The sequence below is a fragment of the Ceratotherium simum genome, chromosome 12, assembly GCF_057802395.1.
Source record: "Ceratotherium simum simum isolate JZ-2026a chromosome 12, ASM5780239v1, whole genome shotgun sequence".
Lineage (NCBI taxonomy): Eukaryota > Metazoa > Chordata > Mammalia > Perissodactyla > Rhinocerotidae > Ceratotherium > Ceratotherium simum.
In genome coordinates this window covers 65,022,998-65,036,774 of record NC_141911.1, presented here as the reverse complement: position 1 = coordinate 65,036,774, position 13,777 = coordinate 65,022,998, and the positions used below count along the sequence as shown (strand labels likewise).

The 13,777-nt window shown below is 37.5% G+C and overlaps 1 protein-coding gene across 4 annotated transcripts in view; it reads left to right on the top strand.

Moving 5' to 3' along the window:
- The window catches only part of UGT8 (UDP glycosyltransferase 8), an 82,419-nt gene extending 69,040 nt beyond the window's left edge, over window positions 1-13,379 (top strand). For all 4 annotated transcript variants that reach the window (XM_087437699.1, XM_087437698.1, XM_087437696.1 and 1 more), the window contains 4 exons: window positions 1,195-1,337; window positions 2,818-2,894; window positions 5,730-5,949; window positions 10,783-13,379. In XM_087437699.1, coding sequence (XP_087293825.1) covers window positions 1,195-1,337; window positions 2,818-2,894; window positions 5,730-5,949; window positions 10,783-11,146 — 804 coding nt within the window. In that variant the 3' untranslated portion in view covers window positions 11,147-13,379. The remainder of the gene's footprint in view (window positions 1-1,194; window positions 1,338-2,817; window positions 2,895-5,729; window positions 5,950-10,782) is intronic.
- Window positions 13,380-13,777: the final 398 nt, after the last annotated feature.

The following is a 13,777-nucleotide window of genomic DNA, read 5'->3' as shown; positions in this document are numbered from 1 at the left end:
AAAGAGCACGGGTGGCACAGTCATGGCAGTAACTCATTCATCCTGAATGAGAGACCTGCAGAGTCTGTGAGATAAAACTGTGACAGCTCACTCTGTACATTCTGAATACAGAGTGGGTTGGTCCCTCCCTGTTTTCATGACTATGTTATGGCATAGGTGTTGTGGATGGACAGTACGTTTGTTTTCCTTACAGTGGAATTATGTGTTCTTCAAAGTGCTGTGGCTTTGTTAGTTTTCATATGGGAAACTGAAGCTCAGTGTCTCTGACAAAGGCTTAACCATAGGGATGACTTACCATGGAAACAAGCTTGTGCCTATAAAATAAAATAGAGCAAAGGTGGTGTCCCTTGAAACAAACTGCTTTCGTTTTCAGTATAAATAACCATACTGGCAAAAATTTGTTAATGTGTCTTCCTGTGAAATGAGTAATTCCTGCAATTTTAGAGTTGTCCCTAGTTAACATCAGATCTGCTATGGCCCAAGTCTGTTGGCTGTATAAGGACATGTCTGAGAATTTAGCATTTTCCCACACAAGGAGGGAGAGCGACCACTCAGAGATTTCTAGAACCCATGGATGCCTCACTGCAGCGCATGTACGATGTCTCTTCTGTGGGAGCTGGAGAAATATTTAGAGAAATGGTAAAACTCATTAGGCTTATGGATCTTTGGAACTATTAGCGAATTCCTTCTCTTTCTCGGTCATATAATACAGTATGGTTCTTCAGAGATGAAAATTATCAAGCTCAGACCAAGATAAAATCAGCCCACTCCTAAAATAAAGATTTCCCTGGGTGGGAGTGGGGGCAGTAGTTAATGGTTTTGTCATACGTCCAATCCACATCTTTCCCTTGTATCTTCATATAAGTTTATCTCTGGCCGTGTTTTAAACATCAGTTTCCGTTTTTCGACCTCTGTCTGAGATCTTAGGCCATTAGCTACTGATTTTTTGTTGTTGTTACTTACTTATTGATCTTATCAATTAACTGTCTGCACTCTTTATTTCAGTGAGCATTGTCAGATGAAGTATTTTAAACAAAAGCGGTTATTTAAAGGAAAATATTATATCCCCTTCCTTACTTTCTAATTGTTTAAGAAAATTACCTGAAGGCTTTTTTTAAACCTGGATTGGTGATCACACTAATTATGAACTATATTGGTCTTTCATAAAATTAACTGCTGCATTTTGATTTACAGGATCTCCAAAGGTGGGTAAATGGTGCTAATGAACATGGCTTTGTGCTGGTATCTTTCGGAGCCGGTGTCAAGTATCTGTCAGAAGACATTGCTAACAAACTGGCCGGAGCTCTGGGAAGATTGCCCCAAAAAGTGCTTTGGAGGTAAGGTCATGATAAGGTCATGATATGGATCGTTTCTTTACTGTTGATTTTCAGTATCCTCCTGCTTAGCCTGCAGGCCCCAGGAAAGCACAGCACATTGACTCCCAGCAAGATTAGCAGGATGCCCCTGACTTTTTATTTCATTTCTTAGTGCATTGAAATCTAGGGATTAATTTATAAGACTGTGATGGATAAAGAGACATCTAGATTATAGCATAGAAAAAAGATATGATGCAGAATGATTTATCCTTGTGTCAAATGCCTTTTACATTACCCTCCACTTTCTGCCCTCATTTACCCTTCTATTATTTATTAGCGTTCTAAAAATTTTTGTTGTAATTGCATGCATTTTTATATACTCCTTCAAATCAGCGTTGGAATGAGGTAGAGAATGATGGATGAATGAATAAATAGGTAAAATATTTCATGGAACCTTCTGGTCTCCCACTTTGTCTTCTTTATAAATGCTTTTGATTTCTTTTATCCAAAAGACCAGGCCTTTAAAAACACAATAACTTGGAAGTTAACACTGGTTAAAACAGCCCATAGATAACCCTAGCTTCCTCTGAGAGGCACTGCCAACATGTGTCTGTCTCTGGAATTTCCAACCCAATGTGTAAAAGTCGGACCCGAATACTCAATTGAGCATGTGATTAGTTAGTATAAGCCACCACGCTTGGGCTCCGGGGTTGCAGCGGTGAACAACATCGGCCCCAGTCTCAAGCCGTTACAAGTGGGCTCAGAGTAATAGGGCCTTTTCCTTTATAAGGACTGTGTAAGGGTTAGCTTCCGCTTCCCCTGGCTGAGCTCTGAGATAGATACAGATTTTATTCCAACGGTTGAGGACTTTTCTCTCCGGATTCTAGTCCTGTTGGATTCCCCCCATTAGGCTTAACCCAGACAGCACCCCTGCTGCTTTATTTAGGACAGTGTGTCGACTCAGTTCAGACTCTTGCCATTCTCTCGGTTGTTCAGCACCTCTATGGTTTATCTTTCAGAGATGAAGGCAGGAAACAGCCTAATTAGAGCTCCTATCTCTGCTGCCATGCCAGAGAAGAGTACTTGCTGCTTTCTTTCGATTCTCATGCCTTCCCTAGGCCCCGGGTATCAAGGATTGGAGCTAAGACTGCAGGGTGCTGGCCCTCTCTGGTCCTTCATGTTTCCCCTTCTGGCTTCTGGGGGAGAATGACTTTCTAGCACAGGTTTATTTGGTTACTTTTTCCTCCATCTTAGTTGAGAAGAGCTGAAGGAAAATAGGTCTCAATATAAGCAAAGTGTTTCTTACTTATCCCTCAGTCAGTGAAAATGTGAAAAAGAAACTAAATCAAATTTTTGTTGTTACCAAAGCATGTTTTCCTTCTTAAGAATATCAACGACAGATCATGTAACTTTTATTTTACATCTGATCATTTAACCAGACAGTCCATACCAGGAATAAAGTTTGATTTTTGAAAGATTCGTTGTCTGGTGTACATTTCAGGTTTTCTGGAACTAAACCAAAGAATCTAGGAAACAACACTAAGCTCATAGAATGGTTACCGCAAAATGACCTACTTGGTAAGTCAGTGACGTGCGGGTACTTACCTGGTTTTTAGATTTTAGTTGCGTAAATGTGATTTATATACCTGAGTGGCTTATACAATATGTAGTTCACGATAGGACATTATGTTATCTAGTATCTCAAGTCTTCGATTTCAGACCACAAGTCAAATCTTTATTTATTGGAAAATAATTTGTGAAGTATAATCATTTGGGCCTATAAATTAAAATTTTTAGATTAGTCACCAATTTTAATTTTCTGGAAAATGTACTTAAACTTTATAAATTAGCAGTGAGTAAAGTTGTGACTAATTAGGCTAATCAGCTAAAAGTAGTAAAATTAAAACAGTGAAAATGTAGATTTGTATTATGGTTTTGTTACAGATATATATCTGAGAACCCCAAGGAGTTTGACATTATTTGTTTGAAACCAAAGAGAAGCAGAAGGCCAATGAAACAGTCAATTTATTTTAACTTTATTTGGATCATCTGCCTAGATTTCTCTCTAAATCACCCGGCATTTTTGAAACACTATTTCTTTTCATTTATTTATCTCTGGGGATTCCGATCCTCAAGTCAAAACTTAAAATAACAATTATATGCATATGTTTTAACATATTTGAATCTAAATAGATTTAACTCTATGTTCAATAAGCACAGATAGTAAAAATGTAAGTTGTTTTATTCATTAAATGTCTAGGAAAGTGTAATGCCGTATTATCCTCTAAGATATTATTTATAAGGAAATTATGAAATATTGACCATCATTTGTTCAATAATACTAAAATCTAACAGATTGTGTAAAAGTTGCTTTAAATTTTAAATTATATTCTTAAAAATAGCCTTTAGAAAATATTTTTTAGAAGCTAAAATGACCCTTCCTAAAAACTAGCAAATTGAATTTTGTAACTAAGAAACAGTAAGCAATTTTCTTTGTATATATATAATTCCTTTTCATCTAGTTCATTATAAATACTGTTCTGTAAATGATAAAACTGAAGGGAAAAAAAGGCAATTTACTTTTCTCAATACTTGTGTTCTTTTTTTCTTTTTTATGTCTTTACTGTTATCACTTCAGATTCCATAGAAGGTAGGAAAGAAGCAGGGAATTTAAATAAGGTGTCTTGACCAGCAGCTATTGCAGTGAAACAGCCTGACACCACCATATGGGAACATCTAAACTACTCTCCTGATTTGTTCTGTGAGGCTCTATAGCCAGGTGTAGCTACTCAGTGGTCCATACCCACAGGCCTCCTCAAGTTCATGCTCCTCTGGGATCCTCAGAACCTCAGCTCTCGGCCTTTTCTGAGATTAGTGTACTTTTTAACTCTGGGAGTGACCTTTGTGGGTCCCCTATTGGCTTCTATGATCAGAAGATTCCTCCAGGATGAGAAGTGGGAACAAGTCCAAGGCCAGCCTGGTGGCATAGCGGTTAAGTTCGCACGCTCTGCTTCGCGGCCTGGGGTTCGCAGGTTCGGATCCTGGGCGCGGACCGGCCCACCACTTGTCAAGCCATGCTGTGGCGGAGTCCCACATAAAGTAGAGGAAGATGGGTGTGGATGTTAGCCCAGGGCCAGTCTTCCTCAGCAAAAAGAGGAGGATTGGCAATAGATGTTAGCTCAGGGCTGATCTTCCTCACAAAAAAAAAAAAAAAAGGAAGTAGGAATAAATCCATGTCTTTTCCACCCCTCTCACCATACTGCTCCCTTCTCTCCACACACTGGCTCTGCTTTATTTTTCACTGCTGGACTTGGTGGTAAGGTTTTGTTCAAAGAAAGGGTTCTGCTGCTAAAAAGAGAGTTTGAAATCCATTGCAAGGGCATCTCCCTTCGTTGGGCTGAGTTGAGAAGCCACTTGTGGGTGAGGGCGAGAGACCTTGAGTGACCAACCCCACTACACGTTGGGGTGGGAAGGCCCTGGAGCCCCATTGAGGCCAAGGTTCACACACACAGTCCATTTGTACCTGGTTTCTGTATATTTAAAACATCTGTATTTTTGCAAGCTGTAATTCCTTTCTGGCCACATAACACACTTACTAAGTGCAACGTTTCTTTGACTTACGCTTCTTAGGCAAGTCTTTCAATCCTTTATGAAACATAGACTACTCACGAGGAGATCTGGGTTTTGAAATCCATCGTACCTCGTTAATTTTGATAAATTATCTCTTTTATCCCTGTGACAACTGGATGTTATATGACATCTCATCTCTTACAACTAATTTTTATCAGTGTCTGTCCCTACTTGTTTGCGTAATTAAAATGTAAAACTACCCTAAAATTGTGAAGCCCAGATGCTGACATGACTTGAAAGTTGTAATTACTGTGTGCTGTACAGTGTTGCTCCTTGGATAAGCACATAAACTCTTCATAGACTTCTGGAATCCAGCCCCACACTTTCACATATGTTTTTTTACAAAGTGTGTTTCACTTTAATATAGATGAATGCTTGAATAGCCAGAAATTAGATGTCTGTTTTTAGTAGAATGTGGTTATACTCTGGCATTTTTTGACATTTCTTGCTTTCATTGACTTCCTATTAATTATTAGCCATTTAAATAGATGTTGCTAGTCAGTTGATATTTGTGTTTGAGACAAAGTTGTAATATGCTTTTTAAAGCTATAATTTTTAGCTACTTAAAAATGGCTTTTAATTGATATATATAAATCAGATAATTATGTGTATAACGAGCATTTTAATTGGTATAGAGCAGAGATCAGTGAAATTATACCTTTAAAAATTCTATATCTGAAATGGATGTTTATTATAGTGTCAATTTTTAAGAAATTTCTGGAAAATCTCTTCTTAGAGTAATACATCATGTTGTAAGTTGTTTTCTTTTTTATCCTTCTCTAGGGCACTCAAATATTAAAGCCTTCCTGAGCCATGGAGGTTTGAATAGTATTTTTGAAACTATGTATCATGGTGTCCCTGTAGTGGGAATCCCCCTCTTTGGAGACCATTATGATACTATGACCCGGGTACAGGCAAAAGGCATGGGGATATTGCTGGAATGGAAGACAGTTACTGAAGGAGAGCTATATGAAGCACTGGTGAAAGTTATCAATAATCCCAGGTAAGGTTTCAATTAATGTTAAAGCAGATGGAATATATATACCACTGCATATTGTCAATTATTGATTATTACTAATAGGTTGTCAATAAACCACTTATAGAAATATCCTTTAGATTCCTGTGTATAATGCCTTGTGCATGTTTTTTATAATTTGAAAAATAAAAATAGCAATCATTTGGCCAGCCATGTATGACCTTGAATAATATTCTACCAGTATTTGCCAAACAGAGGGAGAAACTACCATGGGAAGAAACAATCATTGGGTTCCTGTAATGTGTCAAATTTTGTGTCCTTTATATCATTTTAATGCTCATAATAACTGTATGTCACCGTTTTCATTATTTGCATTGTAGAGATGAGGCACTTGAAGCTCAGAGAGCTTAAGGAATTTGCCCATAGTTACACAGCCACCAGAGTAGAAATTTGAGCCAGGACTGTCTGGTTCCATAGAGTGCTCTTTGCACTGCTGGGTTTCCCCAGGACTGGGTATCCCTAGAACACCAAGATTTAGTTACTCAGGTGAGAGACTAGTCAGAATCCTTATTTTATTTTGTTTTTTAAAATTCTTGGTGTGTCTTGAGTTAACTCAGTTCACAAACACGTCTCAAAGGGTGGAGAGCCGGCCTGTGTAGTTTTAAATCAAAGCAGCAATTTTCCCCATCTTTACATGACGTTTAATTGATCTGGCATTTCAAATGACATTAACCTTTGGAAGAATGTAAGCTTGTTCTGTTTAAACCGTGGGGGGATATAGCTTAACACTGGATTGAGAAACGCTGCCATATACTAAGAAACAACTGACAGTCGGTAAAATTCTTTTATATAAAATGATGCAACTTTCATGTGAAAGGCTGGAGTCAAGGGCATGGAGGTTCGTTATGCTGCCCTATGTGGGCTCAGAGGTGGCTTTCATGCTCTGACCCCTTACAAGATCCAGTGTCCTGGTCACAACTCTGGCACGTGGGGCAACATGTTCTATGACGAGAGGTGCCTGAGTATGGGATCGCTTCGTCTGTGTTCTATAGCTTTTCTTTTAAAGTCTAGTGTTTTTCAAACATGATGTTCTTTGGGAAAATGGTATGTGTCATACAGGCTTTTTTAGGAAGGTTTGTAAAGTGCAGCCCTGAAGTAGAGTTTGTGGGGGGTAGTTGCATGGTTACTGAGATTGGGTTAGTTATGCAGAAAAGAGCAAAAGGCTGGATTATCCACAGGTCATCAGCCTGGCTGTGTTCTGTGAGGTATAAACAGGGCCAGATCAGAGACCAGGCTATAGTCTTAGGTCACACTGCAATTAAATCCCAGCTGTGCAATCTTGAAGTATGTATAAGTGCTTGATTTCAGAATATTTTTTATTTTGTGCAGTGAATAAATTTATATCACTCCACAAAGTATGCATATGACATATAATGTAATGAGTTAATTGCATATAACCCTTTGACAGTTTAAATATTTAACTAAAAGCCTTTTGTACATTCAGGATAGGAAGATGTCTTAGTCAATATGAAAATGACAACGATTTGCGTAGTATGTTCTTTGCTAAAAGTCATTATATGTAAACTGAAGTCACTTATCTTTCTTTGCTTTAAATATGTGACAACATCCCATATTTAACATGCAATAATGATTGAAAAGTCTGGTTTGCTTCACTAATATTGCATCCAAGATATTCTAGTTTAAACCAGGTAAACAATATTGCTGAAGAAGTATTACTTTCTTTTTTTTACTCATAACTTAAAGGAAATCATTACACATCTTACCTCTTCCCCTACTAGTTTTTGGATTTATTTAATGAAAGCTATTGCTTTTGTTCTTTGGGAGGAATTCTCTTGGGGCTGGAGATTTTATTATTTTAAAGCGACTTGTGGAGAAATATGGGTAGTTAATCTTCATTCACTTAGCATGTATCCAGGCTGTGGTTATTAACTTTTAATAGGAGACACTTTTTCGTAAAATATAATGTGCAAGTCACACGAACTCCTTACAAGGTAATTTGTTTTGTTAAAAGGGGCTTTACCCAAGAGATTCTCAAGAATAGTTTAGAAGTGGCCATTTTAATCACATTCTTCTTTTTTTTTTTTTTCATTTCACAATCTTCCTATGCCTGCTGGAAGAAATTTTGAATTGTAAAGCAAACTATGCTGAAAGGACAATGCCTCTTAACACTAAATTTGAGACCACTTCTATCATGGAAACTACCTCCTCTTCAAGCTAATCTTTCAGTGAAATCCCCAATATCCCTTCCCAATTGATCCCTGTTCTTGCTGCCTCTGAAAGGAAGTCATAGGAAATTGGATTGGTTAGTAAGCATCCAGCTTTATGAGTCTGCTGCTGGGTAGGCGGTAAGGGTAAGACTGATGAGAGTCCATACTCCACACTCACATAGCTGAGGCAGATAAGGACTGACCCAGGACCAGTGAACCTACTGAGTTTCATATGAGGCGATCAGTTATTCAGCAGTGGCGGAAGTCAGATTTCCCACAGAAGTATCCTCGTCACATGCAATCTGTTTGATCGTCTCTAGAGTGGCTCATATTCACAGTGACATTAAGGTACTTTGAGGACCAAGATTGTTTTTATCCTCCTTCTCCTTTGTTAAAATAGAAGGTTGAATTTTATTTTCGAGGACACCATGTTTCATTTCTGTATTTTAAAGAGAACTTTTACTCTGTAAGAATTTTCTCACAAAATGGAATCCAAGTCTAACTTACCTTTTGCCATCAATTAGAAATAATGATAGATTACAAAGCAAGATGAAGATGGTATCTTAATATCTGGATGAGGTTTGACACTTTTCAAGCAACTGGATTTCTTGTATAAGAGTAGTTTTGCTGTGAGGCTATGATGAGAGAGAAAATGTGGCTTTTCGCTTTTTAATTAACATACAATTTTTCAAAATACAAGAAAACAATTTAAGGTAACAATAGTTAACAGACATTTTACAATGTTCTGTGGTTTTCTTGTGAACTTTTCAACACATGATAGGAAATATGGCTTAGTAGAAAGATCATGGACTCTGGGAGTCAGAAAATTATGGCTGAAATTCTAGCTATGTCACTTAGCAAATATATGACGTTGTCCTAATTGTTTAATCTCTTTCCTAATCTGCAATATAGGAATAATAGTGTTCCTCTCATTTTCTCATCCTATGTGGTTTTATAGAAAGAAATCTGCAAGTAATAGCCTTGACTTGAGATTTCTCAGTCCTAACCCTCTACTGTTAATTGCTTCTCAGGTTTGTTCTTATATTTGGTTCATGTTTAGGACTAGAGCTAGATCATACCCCCCAAAAAGGTATCAAATCAATGCATAAATATCTGAGTAGACTTTTCATTAGGTGCTGATCCTCCCATAAATCCATCCTCATATTTCTATCTGCTTTCTGGACCTCCCCTCTCATTCTGTCGCAAACTGGGATCATTTCCCCAGCCTGTCCTGTGTTCAGTTTCCGTGTCCTGTTAGTGGCAACCATGAGAGTCACCCAGGTTGGAAACATTGCAGTTACATCTGACTTCTCCCTTTCCTTGGCATTTCATCCAGGCTCTTACCAACTCCTTGCCACCTCTTCCACTACACCATTTCCCCATCTGTCTAATCCCACTACCATTTTGGGAGGCAGTTTGTCTTTTCCATTTGCGTGGTCTTTTGACCGGTCTTCCTGCCATTGGTCTCTTCCTTTCTTTAATCCTCTCCCCAAAGCTCTGGATTAATAGCCAGTCTCTCTATCTAATGGCTCCTTGGTTCTAAGAACCAGGCTACATATATTGTCATTCTGAACACCCATGAGCGAGGCTCATCTTCCAGCCTAACTTCCAACCAAACACCCCTCATGCTACACGCTCTTTCCGAATGACTTTGTTCTAGGCCTGCTCTTGCTCTCGCATCTGCATTATTCAGTTCACACTCTTCTCTTGGCCCGTCAAGTTTTCACGTGTCCAAACTTTTATTCCTCTATAAAGCACAGCTCAAGGGACACATCCTTCCTGATGAGTTTTGTAGTCCCTCCAGGTGGAAATTATTTCTTATGTCTGAACAGTGCAAAATCAAATCAAGGATCCGTGTTCAAGGGGCTTTGGCTGTGTGTCACAGGTTGGCACACACATGTGCAGTTACATATTTTAAATTAAAATGTTTACATGGTATTTTATCACTTTTTGTGGTTATCCTCTTTAACTGATTTTTTATTAACCATTTAAGAGAGTGTTTTCTTTATACATTCCTCCATACATACATGCATATGCATATATATATGCATATAATTTCATATATGGCTTCATAGTGGTGTTTCTCAACTCCTTTTCATCTGTTTAATAACTATAATAACCTCACACCATCACTTAATATTATTTTAAATCAGAACAAAATTAAATGTCATGGCTAAAAGAAAAAGATGTTGGGACAAAGGTCTGCATTTTGTCCTCTATCCCTCTCTTAGAATTTAATAAATTCACTCTTCTTCCTGGTTGAGACGCATTGATTAACAGTATTTCAAAGCATATGGAGAGAAGAATCACACATGTGTAAGAGGTATATGGTATAGCATAGAAAGAGCGTGGGGTTTGGAGTCAGAAGGACTTGAATCTGAATCTCAACTTTGTAATCATAGTCAGGTTATTTATTCTCTCTGATTTTCATTTTCCTCACCTGTTTGAAATTTATTTTATTGTCCTAACATAAGATAATGTGTTTAAAGCACTTAACACAGTGCCCGGCACATACTAGGTACTTCATAGAGGATAGCTGTCTTTATTATTGTCCCCATTTTTAGAATGGGAGAGTCGCGATACTGAAACTTATATCTCCGTGATCATTCTGTGTTTTGCCTCCACTCCGTAGCTACCGTCAGAGGGCCCAGAAGCTTTCAGAAATCCACAAGGATCAGCCTGGTCACCCTGTCAATCGGACTGTCTATTGGATAGATTACATCCTTCGTCACAATGGAGCCCATCACCTCCGTGCTGCGGTCCATCAAATCTCTCTCTGTCAGTATTTTTTATTGGATATTGCCTTTGTGCTTTTGCTTGGTGCTGCCTTGTTTTACTTCCTCTTGTCCTGGGTGACAAAATTTATCTACAGGAAAATCAAAAGTTTGTGGTCTAGAAATAAACATAGCCCAGTTAATGGACATTACCATAATGGAATCCTCAATGGCAAGTACAAAAGAAATGGCCATATTAAACACGAAAAGAAGGTGAAATGAGCCAACAGCCCATGTGATAGTCACAGAGCTGTTCAGTCATTGAATTTTTATTGCTATAATTTAGTCTAACAACTACTAAAAGTAAAACATCAGTAAACAATTCTAACACTCCCTTATCTGATCTCACTAATGAAATGCTGTGGAATTAAGATGGCTGTAAAAAGCACAAACCTAAAATGCAAAAATGTATTTTATTCGAATACTGATGCAGAGTTTTGGCACTGAACCTTTTAGAAGCCTTAATTATTTAAATCAATTAAGTGACCATGTCAGACCTTAGTTTTAAATCTTGATATGTTTGTGTCCCAGATAAGGAATGGTTTCTTTTCTCTTAAAAAGATTTGTTTGTATGTGTGTGTGTTTTTCCTAATTAAGGGAATTTTTAGCTGGCTGCTTGTTATATTTGTTGAAGGTACAACACATTCAAGAATGAAATAGAAAGACAGGTTCCACATGTTTCTCTTTTAGAATTTGATGTATGTGAACTCAGAACAGTACCATGAAAGAGCACTTTTCCCTCAAAACTGAATGCAGAGGAAGAAAATGAAAAGATAAATGGCACCAGTTTTCATCCCTTTTTGTTTTAGTTTTGTTTTGTTTTTCGTTTTCTTTTACAGACTATGGACACTTCTGGGGGAAAAAACATACCATTAAGTAAATGTATAAATTAGTTGTCACATTTTACTTTTGTCTTCCCCCTACCAATAATTTGCCTTTGGAAGAGTTTTATAGTTTTTTCTATTTCATTTCAATGAGTAACATTATGTTAAATGTATAATTAAGACAAAGCAACAAAGCTCTGACATTTGTTCAGAAGTACTGACGATTATTGCTTATGAGGCACCTTTAAACAGGGCTATTATTTGAATGTTTTTGTAACTGTTGGATGGCTTTTCTACAATGTAATTTTTGAATGTTAAGATGTTATATTTCCAAAGTTTTAATTTTAAAAACCGTCTTGTTCGTCCCTTTATTGTCTGGGCCACACAATCTATATGGTGCCAAGATTTAATTCTTTTAACTGGAACATTTGCAGTTCTCCATATTGGTACCTGCTTCGTCTGAGAGGTTTGAGATCCTGTTAACCAATCAGACTCCACCTGAGATACAGAAGTGACAGAGAAATTCTACCACTTGTTTGTGAAAGTGAGTTTCTGTTTCCCTCCTCACTCCCTCGACCCCCACCTCCGCAGCCTTCTCCAGTGGTCGCTGATCTGGAACAGTGACAGTATTCATTTGAGAGTAGGGATGCGAGTCACAGACACCATAAAATCAGGACCTCCCGGCTGAACCGTTCACCAGTGGGCAACTATGAGTTTATTCCATGTCATTCTGTTTACTTAGCATTTGCACTACACATGTTGAGTGTGTGCTTTATTTATTCGTAGTTTGAAATCCCATGTCTGACAGCTGAAAGTAGAAAAATACAACATTTACCTAATGGCATTCACTAACATGGGAAGAGTTGTGAAAATTCTAGAATGCTGTAAATCCTTGTCATACACTATGACATACGACTTCGTTCCACTCCCACCTGGAGCCTCTCTCCTCTACTTAGAAATAATGTTACAAGTAGTTTTCTAATGTACAGTGCAGACAGATGTACTGCTCTCTGAATACTTGAAGAAATGGTATTACACATATAAGCCTATTAGTTATACCTTTTCACAATCTTATCATAGTGTTGCCGTTAAAGGGGAAAAAAAGACGCAGGCAATGAAGGTGGGATGGTATCAGGACTTAGAGTGTATGAATGAGTTGACTTTACGTTTTTGGAATTGGATGAAATTGACAGTAGGCACTCACTGGATGATTAAGCATACATTAATCTCCACTGTGATAAAAACTTAAACAATAAACATGATTTAAAAATAGAGAAATGTTGTTGGAATAACATTTTTATTCAGATTTTATTTTACAATATTATGTATGTCCATTATAAACATGTTTCTAAAACAGGTCTCCCAACTTTTATATGTGTATATGAGTGTGAAAACAGTGTGTTACATGTGAGAATGTTTTTTATTATTATTAAATGGAGGGATTTACCTTACAAGTACATCAACATGGATCTTAAAATTGTCCCAGAATTAAAAATGTTAAGTGTAGGTCTTTACTGATCATTGTTGTTTTTTTTCTAGTAAGTTTATTGTTAGCCAGTTTTGGTAAATAGAGTGATTTTAAATTTTCCACACTTGGCCTAGATTCTCTAATAAAATAAAGTTTTCAAGAAGGTATTTATTCATTTATTTTTTAAAAAGAGCCTCTGCAAATATTTCCATAGCTTGTCATCATCACATCAAATGCAAATGAGAATTAAGACACTGATCCATTTTTCCTCCAGAGCCAAAACATTTAATATCCCTCCACATAGACACAGGGGCCGAACTTGGATGTCCAGGATTGGAGGGAGCTGATGTTTGGGTTAAAGCAGTGGTTTATGATAGAAGTTGAAGAAGGCTACAGATTCTCTTCTGAGAATATAGAAACTTTGTATTACAATTTAGGGACATTCCCAGGCTCCCAGGTACTACATTGATCATTTTCTGGTAAGGTCTTCTCTGATTATCAATTTAGGCTTGGGGGTTCTGTCCTCAGAGAATCACTTCTGAACTTTATCTACCACATGTT